The sequence below is a fragment of the Dioscorea cayenensis genome, chromosome 15 (genome assembly GCF_009730915.1).
Source record: "Dioscorea cayenensis subsp. rotundata cultivar TDr96_F1 chromosome 15, TDr96_F1_v2_PseudoChromosome.rev07_lg8_w22 25.fasta, whole genome shotgun sequence".
Classification (NCBI taxonomy): Eukaryota; Viridiplantae; Streptophyta; class Magnoliopsida; order Dioscoreales; family Dioscoreaceae; genus Dioscorea; species Dioscorea cayenensis.
In genome coordinates this window covers 1573324-1588746 of record NC_052485.1, presented here as the reverse complement: position 1 = coordinate 1588746, position 15423 = coordinate 1573324, and the positions used below count along the sequence as shown (strand labels likewise).

The 15423-nt window shown below is 38.7% G+C and overlaps 1 protein-coding gene and 1 pseudogene across 1 annotated transcript; both read left to right on the top strand.

The window, feature by feature from the left end:
* The first annotated feature begins 6746 nt into the window (after positions 1-6746).
* LOC120277093 (cysteine-rich receptor-like protein kinase 10) lies at positions 6747-9893 on the top strand. Its single transcript, XM_039283838.1, is given in 9 exon segments — positions 6747-7407; positions 7409-7614; positions 7838-7978; positions 8101-8231; positions 8359-8569; positions 8754-8977; positions 8979-8992; positions 9070-9220; positions 9296-9893. Coding segments are annotated over 9 exon segments (2073 nt in total). The 5' UTR covers positions 6747-6754; the 3' UTR covers positions 9638-9893.
* Positions 9894-10495: 602 nt separating this feature from the next.
* On the top strand, positions 10496-14925 carry LOC120277227 (annotated as a pseudogene).
* The last annotated feature ends 498 nt before the right edge of the window (positions 14926-15423 follow it).

Sequence of the window (15423 nt, the reverse complement as noted above, 5' to 3'; positions counted from 1 at the left end):
CTTGCCCATTGCTTACTACTGTAATTCTCACTTCTATTTTTTTTTTTGTAGATAATGAATCCATTTGAGAGAGAAACCATTTTTTTTTTTTTCCAAAATGGTGACAAGCACCCAAATTAATAGGTAGGTATATAGGTGTATCAGTTACAATGCTAATACACATGGTAAAATGGGACTGTCATGTAACTTTGGAGCAATAGAAAATACAGTTTATTTTACAAAAACTTATACTTATTAGACCTAGTAAACATTGAATGAAATAGTGCTCTATCAGATTCCAGTAAACATTAAATGAACAATATCATGGATGTGAGGTTTCAAACATGTGCCTCTCCTTTTATTGTCTACGTGAGAAATCCTTATGCTATGCAGTGGTTCTCATAAAACAAATTTTTTATTTATAGCCAATTGAATTCCGATTGAATTATTATATATTTTAATTTTACAATTTAATTCTTTTGTGTCAATGATACATATTTTTTAAATATTAATATTATTATATTAATTATCAAACATACGCTTTATTTTGTCATCCTGTTATGCTTTAGATTTCAATATACTATTTTTTTTTTTTTGAAAAAAAGTGGATAAACCACTGTTTATTGAAATTAAGAAGAGCACACCAGGAAAACAAACAGAGCTAAGAGTTCTCACAAGAAGTGTAGAGCTCAGGAAAAGAAAATACAAGAGAGATAAAAAGTAAACAAGGTAAGGCAGCTGAGAAAGCGAAGAAATCCGACTGGAGTCACAGGACAATCCGAGCTGCGGAGTGGAGTAGATTACTCCTGATTCAGTTGAGGGCTAGTGTTGCCAATGTAGTCTTCAGTCCGAGCGCTCAGGAAGTCGAGGGAGCGCTTAATCTTCAGAGAAGCTTCGTTGAGATTTTGCTGATTGGGAAGAGGAGTTGTAGAAATCCAAGCAACCAGCATATTAGAAATTTTGAATAAATTATGAGTAAAAGGTAAAGCAGTGCATTGGAAAATGCGCTTATTTCTTTCAAGCCAAATATTCCAGATAATGGCTCTAGAAAGTAAATCCCACAGCAGTCTAATGTTTGAGTGTAATGAAGGTATCCAGTTGGTCCAGATGATTGAGACAGCAGAAGGTAAATCTGGTAGCTCAAGGGCGTTAGAGAAGAAGGACCAAATACGGTTAGAATAAATACAGATCAAGAATAAATGTTCCAATCGCTTTCGAATCATTATGACAGAGAAAAACAAGTGTCGCTGGCATTAGGATTGCATCCCTTTCTAAAGAGGTTATTGAGAGTATGAATTTTTGTTGTCCCAAACAAGCCACAGAAAAAAGTGTAATTTTTGCTTTTGACAATGAATTTTTCCAAAAATTTAGGGTATAGCGGACAGCGTAATCCTCCATCAATTAGAAATTTGTAGAAGGATTTAACTGAGAAAATGCCGTTCTTTTCAAGTGTCCAGGTAGAGGAGTCTTGCTGATCTTGATTACAATATGGAATTAAGCTTAAGAAACTGGCTAAATCAACTCGTGAAGCAGTATGAAAAAGATTCTCAGCAGAATTGCGAAGGCATGAGAAGAGTCTTAAGGAAATCCATTGTTGAGAACAATTGTTGAAAAGGGTTGGCCAAAGATCCTTAAGAGCATGATTCCCTAACCATCTGTAAAACCAAAGAAATGTATCATTGCCATCTTTAATAGTTTTGGTAATACATGATCTAAAAGATGGAAGGGAGGTAATGACACCGGCCCAAAAAAAGGATTTGTTCCTTGGAGGAGTATGAAACAAAGTTCCAGGTAGGTTAAAGGTGTAATTGGATCCGATGATTTTTGGCCCAAAGACAAGTTAGAATTAGTAGTGAGTTTCCACCACCATTTTTCCAAGAAGGGCAATATTGAATTCATGAATGTTGAGGATTCCCCAACCGCCCATGGAACGAGGCCTACAAATTCGATTCCAAGCAACCAGTCTAGCTCCTTTAGAATTCAAGTCAGAACCTTTCCAAAGGAAGTCCCTACGAGTCTTGTCAATTTCTTTAATAACCCAAATAGGGAGTTTGAAGACTGTCATCCAGTAAACAGGTATTGTGGATAGAACCGAGTTGATAAGTGTAAGTCGACCCCCCAGGGATAAGTAAGTAGTTTTCCACGAGGCAAGTCTCACATGGATGGTCTGAATGAGTTTATTCCAATCCTAATGCCTGGGTCGTCTACCAGAGAGTGGAACTCCTAAGTAGGTGATAGGGAGGCAGTTTCTGTTGCAGTTGAGAATTGCTGCAGAGGAAACATTTGGCTGGAAACCAAAGTTTGTTGAGTATAGGCAGTTTTTTGAGAAGTTAATAGATAAACCAAAGGCTCCTTCAAAGAGGTAGAGGATAAGTTTGATGATGTGAAGGTCCTCATGACCGCCAACAGAGAAGATGATGAGGTCATCCGCGTATTGAAGATGACAGATTTTTTCATCGTGGTTAAGCTTAACCCCAATAAGGACATTGGATCTGAGAGCGTGGTGAAACATAGCACTAAGAACATCAGCCGCCAAGGCAAAGAGGAGAGGCGAAAGAGGGTCTCCTTGTCTGAGGCCTTTTTTGCAGCGAATGTAACCTTGAGTGGTGACGTTGATAAGGATCTGGGCCTTAGCAGTTTTAAGGATGGTATGAATCCAAGATAACCACTGGTTACCGAATCCTCTAGCAGCAAGAATATCAAGGAGGAAATCCCAGTTTAAGGAGTCGAAGGCCTTAGCGAAATCAACTTTGAAGGCATAACCAAGAGATTTCCTTTTTTGGAGATGGAAAATTAATTCTTGGGCTGCTATGATGTTATCAGCAATACATCTCCCCTTAATGAAGCCGGATTGAGAATCATCAACTAAATCATTAATCACCAAACTTAGCCTAGTAGCAAGAATCTTGGAAATGATTTTGCAAGTGGAATTGATTAGGCTAATCGGTCTAAAATCAGAAACATCAGACGGAGTCTTATTTTTAGCAATTAGTGCAATATGAACCCAGTTAATCCTTTCAAGGTTAATAGTGCCATCAAAGAAGTCTTGGCAAAGATTGACAACAGAATCATGAAGTGTGGTCCAGTGCTTTTGAAAGAAAAAGATTGGAAAACCATCTGGACCAGGAGCTTTGTCGGCATTCAAATCAAAAACAGCATTTCTGATCTCTTCCAAGGAGAACGGTCGCTCAAGGGAAGAAAGATCAACATGCGTTTTATAATTGAATAGGTTTTGCCAGTCAAGAAGGAATCTATGTTTGGAAGGTGTTCCCAAAAGAAGTTGAAAATGCTTGGTGAAAATCTTTCCAATTTCAAAATCTCCTTCCACCCAGTGCCCATTATTACGAATTCGAGGTATAAAATTCTTGTTTCGTCTTCCGTTGGCAATATTATGGAAAAATTTGGTATTTGAGTCTCCTTCCTTAAGCCAAGTTATTCTAGATCTCTGCTTCCAGTAAATTTCCTCTTGTTTTGGAATTGTGTGTAGTTCCAGACGAATTTGGGAGAAACGGGTGGATTCAACTTCAGAAAGAGTTCTATGTTCACTAGCATAGTCCAGTGAGGAAAACTCAGCGATTAGGTTGTTCTTGTGAAGATTAGAGGAGCCACAGTTAATCTTTGCCCAGTTTCTAAGTTTAGCTTTCACAAGGGCGAGTTTTTTGGACAAGATGAAAGCTCCACAACCTTCAAACGTAGGAGCAGACCACCAATCTTTAATTAGGTTATCAAGCTGGTCATTGGTATACCAAGATTTTTCCAACCTAAAAATATGGGGACGGGAAGTATGAGTCCCAAAGTCGAGGCAAATAGGAGAGTGGTTTGATCCAATTCTAGGCAGGGCGAACTGATTAGTCCTAGGGAAAAGGTTAGGCCAATCATGAGAGTAAAGGAAGCGGTCAAGACGAATCCAAATTGGATCCGATTGACCGTTGGTCCAGGTGAAACGACGTCCATGTAAAGGTGGATCAATGAGGTTAAGTTCATTCAGTAGACTGAGGGAATTGGTAATATCTCTAGGAATAATGTTCCCTGAATTCTTGTCATCGAGACTGAAAGTGGTATTGAAATCTCCACAAATCACCCACGGGTGAGAAATAAGGTTTTTAATTAATCAGAGTTCAGCCCAAAAGTCATTCTTGAGTGAGCGAGAAGTAGGCCCATAAACACTAGAGCAGACCCAGATGTCATTATTAACTTTATTTGTGAATTTTGTCGTAATGGAGTAGTTCCCTTTGAAAATTAGATTGCCAGAAACTAAAGTACTATCCCAGGCCATGATGATTCCTCCAGCTGAACCTAAAGCAGGGAGAAAATCAAAGGTATCTAGGCGAACGCCTCCAATCGATCTCCAGATAGAACTGTGGAGATCGGGTAATTTAGATTCTTGAATGCAAACAATGTTCGCAAGAGAAGATAAAATACAATCTTTAACTAAGTGGCGTTTAGAGGGTCTGCCTAGACCTCTGACATTCCAACTTAGGATTTTCATGATAAAATGGTGGTGTTCAGTCTATCAGTTCTCGAAGGAGAAACTGATGTCTTAGAGGAGGGATCTGCTCTAATTCGTTCAAGGTTCCGAATCAAATTAATGCAATTAAATTTATGGTTCGGAGAACCCAAAAAATTAACACCACAAGCATTGCTATAATTTAATATTTGAGCATCTGTCCAATTGGAAAATACAGAAGAATTTAAAGAAGTGTGTGTACCTTCTCTTGGGTCCTCAAGGATTTTCTTCTTCGTAGATCTAGGAGGTTGAGGAATAAATCCAGCTTCTTCGTTCCAACGACCACAGGGTTTCTTAGTTCTTTCACTCCTACGAATGTGTATATGATCTTTAATGGAAGATGAAAGAGCAAGATGCTGGTTATTACCCTGAGGGGGATCTTGAATAAAATTTTCAGAGGGGAGCTCTTCCCTATCAACACTGGGTGTATTAGTGACAGTAGGGACAAGATTATCTTCATTCAGCACAGGTAATTGGGGGTCAGTTTCCATTAGATGGTTATTGACATCCTCTGAGAATTTTTCAAATTCAACGATCTCATCATCAATGAGGTCGTCACCATCTTCCCAATCGACAAGATCAACATCGTTAAGATCATCAGAGATGTTGTCCTGAGGGAGTGGGTCAAGACTATAAAATTTTTCTGAATTAATGCTTGGAATAAGGGTCCATCCCCCATGTATGAAGATCCACTTGTATCCATCTGGCATTGGGATTGTCGGTGGAAGGGGTTGAAGATGAGAAGGTAAGTTCCCTGATTTGGTAATTTCGGGATTCTCTACGAGAGGAGGGGGCTTTAATCCAGAAGAAGTATCTAGATTAGCAAGCTGATCACGAGGCGTTGTAGGCTGATCACAAAGGGGAGAGGCATGATCATCAGAAGGATCAAGGGTTGTTGGCTGATCTCTATGTATTGAGATCAACAATCTCTCCAAGGAATCATCACGAGGCAGAGAATCAGACTGCTGAGAAGAGGCTGGTTGTGAATTATTGAGGGAATCTTTAGTGGCCTGATTTCCGCCATGACCGCCGCCCGTGGCTACTATGATTTAGTTATTTTTTAAAAAAATATATATATTCCAACCCATTATGGGAGTCGTCACTCGTCATTCTCTCACGTCTTCTCACCCCTAATAAAAAATAAATAAATAAACGTCACACATATTTCCATGCAGTGTCCAAAGTTTTTCCACGAAGGGACGAGAAGTTTACGCGACATTAATAATGAAAGGCCTACTAGTCTATCTAATGGTATAGGAAATCACTCAAGCCTCCGGACTTCATGTTTCCAATCAAGGGCCCAGTGTGAGAAACTTTTTTTACGGTCAGATGAACCGCGGAGCAATGTAATGTAAACCCACACCAGTGCCCTTCCATAAATTGAATGGTAGGTAGTTACTAGTACTTAATGGAGCATGGTACACGGTTGGTCAGAGGATTGTTTCAATGCTGCAGGAGCACGCCACAAACAGAAGGGATTTGACGGATAAGAAGACTCGGTCTTCTAGTCATCCCATTTGCATGTCCACATCCTTGTTGACTTCACTATTTAATGGGGTTATTTTCCACCATTTTATTTATCAAAATATCTCTACATAATTTTTACAGTTTTTTTTTAATTTTTTTTTGAATTTATATTTTGAATTTTTGTTTTATTTTAAATTTTAAAATGTAAATTTATTTACAATTTTAATTTAGTCTTATTAATATCTTAAATTTGATAAATAAATATTTTTTAAATACAGACTAAATCTTGATTTAATTGCTACAATGCCATCTTGACAAATAAAATAATTTTATTAAGATCTTTGTTGTTGGTTCTGTAATGTTTTGTTGTTATAGCACCACTAGAATTCTAGTGATCGAGTTTTATGTTTTATTGTGAGTGTATGTTGTAAGTAATTGAAGTTGTTCATTCGTCTATTATAAAAAATTATTAAGCTTCTTCTGAGTAAATAAATCACGGTTTGTCCATCTTTTTCTCTTCTGCAATGAACGTGGTTTATCTATTTTTTTAAAAAAAAATAAAATAAAATAAACCACGGTTTGTGGCTAGGCGGTTTGTGGCTGCCTAGGAGGTGCTTTCAGCCTCTCCCTCTCTTGATATAATACCATGGCTCTTCGTCTCCGCTGGTTGCTTAGTGTTCCTTCTTTCTGTGCTAGTTGCGTAGTGTTCTTTTGTTCTGGGTCTTGTTTCTTTCCTATTTCTTGTATATATTTTTTTTTGTCTTAATAAATTATCTAGAACTTGGGAGCTCTTTCTTCACCATGGCTCTAATTCGTCTCCGCTTCAAACGCCTCTCCTTGTTTATCTTATCAGTACTATTCCTGGTTTCTCCAACTCTATCAAAACTTTTGTATCAAGTATGCGGAAATACGGGTAACTACAAAGCCAATAGCACCTATGAATCCAACCTCTTTGCACTCCTCCCCTCCATGGCATCCAATGGCTCCGGTCAAGGCTTCTACACCGAGACAGTGGGCACGATCCCCGACAAGGTCTACGGCTACATCCTCTGCCGTGGTGACACCAACACCAGCACATGCCGCAGCTGCCTTGACACAGCAGGTGAAGACATTGTCCAGCTCTGTTCTTATGCCAAGGATGCCACCATCTACTATGATTACTGCCTTCTGCGTTACTCCAACCAGAACTTAAGAGAGTCAACCCAAAACTCTAATGTATTCTACATGTGGAACGTTAATAACGCGACTGACCCTGATAAGTTTAACAAGCTCGCCCTTGAGCTGGTGAACATGACATCTCAGTATGCAGCGTTTAACTCAACCCGTAGATTTGTCACAGGGGAGGCCAATTACACTGCCCTTTACCCTAAGCTTTATGGGCTGGCGCAGTGTACCAGAGATTTGTCTGGTGACCAGTGCTATCAATGTTTGACAAGTATGTTCAGTCTGATGTCAAACGATTGCAGGGAAGAGAGGAGGAAGAGTTGTTGGAGATAGATGTAATTTTAGGTATGAGGTGAATTTATTCTATGAAGGCAGGTCTTTGCTGCAACTCCCTTCTTCTCCTTTTCCTTCTCCTTCTCCTTCTCCTTCTCAGTCTAATGGTACCAGCACACCAGGGACTGCTATTCCACCATCAGCTCGCACAGTGGGAGGAGGAGGTAAGCTACAAAACTATGGGGGGCCTAATATTGTTTGTTATGATGTTATGATATACTAGTACTAGTCTGCACCTGCTTTAGAAGTGTGTAAACAAAAGATTACCTCTTAAATATTTCCTTCAATTAGTGCGGTACTGCCTAGACTTAGACTTGGTTGATTATAGAACTCTGCGGCAATGGTTCTAAAAGAGTAAAATAATTAACAATTCTTTGATTCATTCAGGAAATAAGAATGACGTTGGTAAGGTTCTTGCAATTGTCATTCCTGTGGTGGTTGCTTTCCTGCTAATCTGCACTTTTTGGGTATGCTTCTGGAGGAGGAGGAGGAGGAGGAGGAGGAGGAGTTTGGGAACAAAAAATCCTGGTGAGTTGTTCATGAATCAAATGCTTTTCGTTTCAGTGCAACTCTTAGGACCAATAAAACAAGGACTAACTCTGCTTATCTATATTTTTTTTCTTCTTTTCATTTGCTTGCTATTTATGTAGGCGTTAGCAACGCAGAGGAGATCACGAATGTTGAGTCCATACTATTTGATCTATCAGCTCTTAGATCTGCAACAGCAAACTTCTCTGAAGAGAATAAACTTGGGCAAGGCGGCTTTGGTTCAGTTTTCAAGGTTAAAGCTACACCCCTCTCTGTTATTTCATTATTGCTAAAAGATATAACATGATTATGTGACTCTTAATTTGAATGACTATTCCCCTCTCCATCCATTGAAGCTTGTTATGATTTTCCTATTATAGGGAACATTACGTAGTGGAAGAGAAATAGCTGTTAAAAGGCTTTCAGCAGGCTCAGGGCAAGGAATAGAGGAGCTCAAAAACGAACTGGTGTTGGTTGCGAAGCTTCAACACAGGAACCTTGTGAGGCTTTTGGGTGTTTGCTTGGAAGAACGAGAGAAGATGCTTGTATATGAATATGTTCCTAACAAAAGCCTTGATACCATTCTGTTTGGTATGTGCCTTTCTTCTTGTTCTGCTTTCTTTAATTCAAAGATAAACATATCACACACTCACCAATATAAAACTGTGCGTAATCAATATTAAATACTTCATCTTCTTCTTGTTTGTGTGTTGTGTTCAACTCTTTTAATTTGTAATTTCATAATTCCTTAAATCTTTGGGTTTGTATGTTGTAGATTCTGTCAAAAGAAAGCAACTAGATTGGGGTAGACGATACAAGATCATAAGTGGAATCGCTCGTGGTCTATTATACCTGCATGAAGATTCTCAGCTAAAGATTATACACCGGGATCTAAAAGCAAGCAATATATTGTTGGATGAGGAGATGAATCCAAAGATATCAGACTTTGGGTTGGCTAGGCTTTTTGAATGTGATCAAACTGGGGGAACCACAAGCCTGAGTAGTTGGAACATTGTAAGTATAAACTAGAAACTCCAGAGATCAAGAAAGAAGTTGAATCTAAACAATCATGTAATTTCAATGGTTTGCAGTGGATACATGGCTCCAGAGTATGTGATACGTGGTCAGTATTCAGCAAAGTCAGATATATTCAGTTATGGAGTTTTGGTTCTGGAAATCCTGACTGGTCGAAAGAACAATGATTTACTTGAAAATGAACAAGCGGAAGACCTGCTAAGCTATGTAAGTACCAGTGGTATCTTAATTTCATCCAATCATCATCATATAATCTGGTAATGATTGACTGTTTTCTTACAGACATGGGAGCATTGGACCAGAGGAACAATTTCAGAGATACTAGACCCCTCTCTGTGCGATCAATGGCCAAGAAGTGAGGCATTGAGATGTATTCAGATTGGTTTATTATGTGTGCAAGAAGATCCAGCAAACCGACCCACCATGTCAATGGTGGTTCTCATGCTCAACAGCTACTCTGTGTCCCTCCAATCTCCTTCAAAGCCTGCATTTTGTGTAGGACTGAGCGGTGGCATGGATTCAGATGCATTCCAGAAAGGTACTAATGTGTCCACTGATAGATTTGAAGGATCCGTCCCAATGTCTCCAAATGAAGTTACAATATCAGAAATGGAACCCAGATAAATAGATGCTGCCCCCCAATATAATTCAGGAGAGTTCTCAGCATCAGAAATCCTGATGCTTTCCAATTACTTCAAGCATTGCATATCATGGATTAAATTATATATTGTCTCCGTTCTGCAGGATTGTTTGATAGACACATAACTCGTACTGTATATTTCTAATATTTTCTGCTCTTCAATAAGGTGACCATCTTGTTTGGTCACTTAAGTATTCGAATATCATAATTGAGAAAATAATAATATTATCTTTACTGAAGCAAGTTAAAACCAATTTTCTATATCCTTGAATAATATATATAATTGCGTATATACTCTTGTGGTTCAAATTAGTTAAAAAACCATCCATTAACAAACAACAGATATATAAAATTACTATTATGCTTTTGCATATATATCTTTGAAAAGTTTTTTTAAGTTATACAAAGTTATTTTAGACTTTTTGTATATCTTAATCAAAGTTATAACCCTAGTTAATCAAGTTTGATTAACGAAATCTAACAATAGGGCCATATTAGTAATTACCTATATTTTTCAGGGGTATATATATAATTATGTTTTTTCTAAAGGTAAATATGCAATTATAAAATTTTTGAGGAGTTTATTATCAATTTTTCCTATTTTTAATGTCCGAGGAGCACATGACCAACAGAAGGGGGTTGAAAATTCAAAACAGATATTTATAATACATGACTTATCACCACAATTGGATTTTGACAGACAAAACTTGGTTGGTTCTTATCATCCCTTGCGTCCACATCCTTGCAGGCTTGACTCTTGACTCTTGACTCATGGTATGTATAAACCACGGTATGTAGCTGCCAAGGAGGTGCATCCTATGTCTAACCCTTTCCATTGTACCATGGCTGTTCTTCTCCGGCCGGTTCAAACGCCTCTCTTTTCTCTTATCCGTACCCCTGGTTTCTCCGACTCTATCAGACCCTCTCTCTATATATATAACAAGTATGAGAAGAGACAGGCAAACTAAATTAAACAGGTTATATTCACACTACTTGACCTTTGACTCAGCTATATATATATCTCCTCCTTCTCCTTACCCAATCTGATTTCAGCAACATATAGAGGCCATAGGTTGGCTTGGCTGGTAGGCAGTACTGCAAACCCAACATGCCATGTCTTACTGAAACCTTACTATTCTTATTGGGTAAATTTTTTACTAGATCACTAAACTATGGCTTATTTTTATTTTGATCACCGAACTTCAATTTCTATCAGTTTTGGTCCACTCAACTTTTAATTTGATTTCACTGAAAGATAAATCGAGAATTTCAACTCCTAATCGATTACATAGTTGTTTGAAAAATCCCGAATTAGTCCCTCCCTACGATATTATTAAGTTTTATTGGAGGTGTCTATCGCTATCGAAAAAAATAACTCATATCGTTTATTTGAATTTCAAAATCCTTTTTGATTTATTACCTATTGAAATCAAATTAAAGTTGAGTGATCAAATTGATCATAAATCAAGTTTGATGATCAAAATAAAAATGAATCAAAGTTTAGTGACCTACTAAAAAATTTACTCCTATTCTTATTATTATCATTACTGTCTACTCCGGCTCTATCAGACACGGTATACCAGTCATGCGAAACAACCGGCAACTACACCACAAACAGCACCTATCAATCCAACCTCTTGACACTCCTCTCCTCTCTCTCTTCCAATGGCTCTGTTTCAGGTTTCTACGAGAACACGGTGGGCACAGTGCCCAACAGGACCTACGGCCTGGTCCTCTGCCGCGGCGACACCAACACAACCACTTGCCAGAACTGCCTCAACGTCGCCAAGCAAGACGTGGTCCAGATATGCTCCAACAACAAGGGTGGTCTTGTATGGTACGACCCCTGTTTCCTCCGCTATTCCAACCAAAACTTCCTCTCCTCTACCGACAACTCCAATGCCCCCATCCTGTACAATACCCAGAACGTGTCTGATCCTGATAAGTTCAACAAGCTTGTGGTTGTTCTTATGAATATGACAGCCCAGTTTGCATCTTATAACACATCCCGGAGATTCGCCACCGGGGAGGCCAACTTCACTGCGTCTAACTCAAAAATATACGGCTTGACCCAGTGCACCCCGGATTTGTCAGGAGATGAGTGCCATAGATGCCTGCAAGGTGCTTTTAGCGCGATTTCCAGATTGCCTTATAGTCAAGGACTGAGAGTTCTTGGAGTGAGATGCAATTTCAGGTACGAGTTGTATCCGTTCTATGAGGGCAAGTCCATGGTGTTGCTTTCTACTTCCTCTCCTCAGTCCAATGGCACGAATACCACAACCACCCCTGCAGTTGAAGAAGAAGGTGAGAAATTTATTCTTTTACATCATAATTATTCTGTTACTTTAAAAAATCTCTTGGGCTGTTCACTTATTTTTTTTTTTATTTGTTATTGGTTTATCCATCTTTTTAAAAAAATAATAATAAAAAAAATAAAATAATATGAAACCCTGAAAGTGATACTATTTGCCATGATGTGTGCATATGCTTTAAAAAATTATGAAGAAAAGACAACTTTCAACCATTTTGTGGTGTGTTTAATTTTCAACCATTGTCATTAGTGCGTCAATGACTGATATCTTCCTTTTAATTACATTGATCTATTTTTGACCATAAACTAATATGTTTACAATTTCGTGAAAGTTCTTTATGATCACAAAGGTATTTGAGGCTTGTAAGAAAACTACACGACTTTTTCTTTTATGTCCAAAAATAACAAATAATTTTTTTCAGCATGTTGATGTCAGAGGAGGAACTACTGATAATAGAACATCTCTTGTTACAGGAAAGAAAAATAACACTGGCATAATTCTCGCAATTTCCATCCCTCTGGCCATTGCTGTCCTCATAATTAGCACTATTTGCATTTGCTTCTGGAAGAGGAGGAGGTTAGCAAAGAAAATTCCTTGTGAGTATAAGCAATGAATTAAGCCCTGCACATACAGTAAATTGCTGATTGTTGAACTTTGAAACAAATTCAAAATTTAAGATACTTTTCAGAAGTGAGTTTTTGAAGAACAACCTTTACACAGTTGTTTTGTAGATTTGACCGAATCAGAGGACATCACAAGTGTGGAGTCAATTATATTTGATCTTTCTGTGCTTAGAGATGCAACAGCAAACTTCTGTGAAGAGAATAAACTTGGACAAGGTGGCTTTGGTTCAGTTTTTAAGGTAAGCTACACCCCTCTGTTATTTAATTAAGACACTAGAAAAGTCATCTGATTGCTAGGGATATAACATGATTATATGATTTTTTGAATGACCGTTTGTAAGAAATATACTACTGAATAGCATGCAAACACTACAAACTATATAGTATGCAAAACACAAACTACAATAATAATTCAAAATAACAGTTAGAAATTTCCAGCCTGGGGTAGGCGTGCGTAAGCACTGCCCTAATCAATTAGCCTCCTCGTCGGGGATTTTTCCGTCCCTCACCCAAGCGCAGGATACACTAACCCGGGAAGCGAAGAACTCCGTAGCCTCAAAGACGCTCGGGTCGAGATATCCCAAGCGCACTCCACAAGGTTCGAGCAAAGAACCACGTAACGAGAACAAAATATTTGGGTTTTCCAGCACGCAAAGACACCTGCCCGTGCACGCAGAAAGCACACCCGGAAGAAAGAGAATATGAGAGAAGAAGTAAGCAAGTGTGTGTTTTGGTTCATGGTTTAGGCATGTATTTATAGGAGAGAGTTCATTAGCAACTCTTCAAAATAAGCGAATGTGACTAAAAAGAATGAGAGGGATTTGGTTTGAGTGTAAAACATGTGGGACCAAGTGGGACCCACAGGACCCACATCCAACACCGTTTCCCTCCCCATCCATTGAAGCTTGTTATGATTTTCCTCTTATAGGGAACATTACCTGATGGAAGAGAAATAGCTGTCAAACGGCTTTCAGCTGGCTCAGGGCAAGGAATAGAGGAGCTAAAAAATGAACTAGTGTTGGTTGCAAAGCTTCAACACAGGAACCTTGTGAGGCTTTTGGGTGTTTGCTTGGAAGAACAAGAGAAGATGCTTGTCTATGAATATGTTCCTAACAGAAGCCTTGACACCGTTCTGTTTGGTATGCGGCATTCTTCTTGTTCTGCTTTCCTTTAATCAACCATGAGCATATCATACATTCACCAATAGAAACTGTGCCTTAAATTCTTCATCTTCTGCTTATTTTGTATGTGATAGATTCTGTCAAAAGTGAGCAACTTGATTGGGTTAGACGATACAAGATCATAAGTGGAATTGCTCGTGGTCTATTATACCTGCATGAAGATTCTCAACTAAAGATTATACACCGGGATCTAAAAGCAAGCAATATATTGTTGGATGAGGAGATGAATCCAAAGATTTCAGACTTTGGTTTGGCTAGGCTTTTTGGATGTGATCAAACCGGGGGAACCACAAACCGAGTAGTTGGAACATTGTAAGTATAAACTAGAAACTCCAGAGATCAAGAAAGAAGCTGAATCTAAACAATCATGTAATTTCAATGGTTTGCAGTGGTTACATGGCTCCAGAGTATGTGATGCGTGGTCAGTATTCAACAAAGTCAGATATTTTCAGTTATGGTGTTTTGGTTCTGGAAATTCTGACGGGGCGAAAGAATAGTAATTTTCTTGAAAGTGAACAAGCCGAAGACCTGCTAAGCTATGTGAGTACCGGTGGCATCTTAAATTTTTATTGAATAATCTTCATACAATCAAATAATGAGTGACTGTTTTCAAACAGACATGGGAGCATTGGATCCGAGGATCAATTTCAGAGATACTAGACCCATCACTCGGGTGATCATTGGCCAAGAAGTGAGGCATTGAGATGTATTCGAGATCGGGTTTATTATGTGTTCAAGAAGATCCATCAAAATGCACTCCAAAGATGTCAATGGTGGTTCTTATGCTTTCGAACAGCCTACTCCGTGTCCCTCCAAGCTCCTTCTAAGCCTCGCATTTTGTATCGGATCGAGTGGTGGCATGGATTCAGAAGCATTCCAGAAAGGTATTAATTTGTCCACTGGTGGATTTGATCGGTCAGTCGAAGGATCTGTCCCAATGACTCCAAATGAAGTTTCCATATCAGAAATGGAACCCAGATAGATAGATGATGCCCCCTAATTTAGGACAGAGTTCTTAGCATCAGAAATCCTGATGCTTTCCAATTACTTCAAGCATGTATATCATAGATTAAATCATATATTCTCTCCATTCTGCAGGATTGTTTGATAGACGCATAACTTGTACTGTATATTTTCTAAGATTTTCTGCTCTTCAATAAGAGGACCTTCTTGCTTGGTCACATAAGTAATTTTTTTTTAAAAAAAAAGTGGATAAACCACACTTATTAAAAGAAGCAGAAAAGTCCAACAAGCCAAAGCCAAACAAACAAACCCACAAAACAAAGCAAGAAAGAAACAGAACCACCAGAGGTGGGTCGACAAACACAAGCAACAACAGTATTAGGGAAAGTAACCCCTAAGGAAAGAGCCACCATGACAACGACTACATCTCACCAGAAGAGGGGGCGTGCTCAGGGGGGGACACACGGCGCTGGGTCTCTAGAGGAGAGAAACTCAAGGTTGCACTTTACTTTTGCCATTGGTTCTTCCAGCCTTGCTTTCTTCGAATCAGGGGCTGCAACAAACCACAACAGAATCATATACACAATTTTAGAAATAATGGAAATAGTCGGCATACACATAACAGAAAAAATGCGATTATTTCTTTCAAGCCAAATATTTCAAGTGATTGCTCGAACGAGCTAGTCCCAGA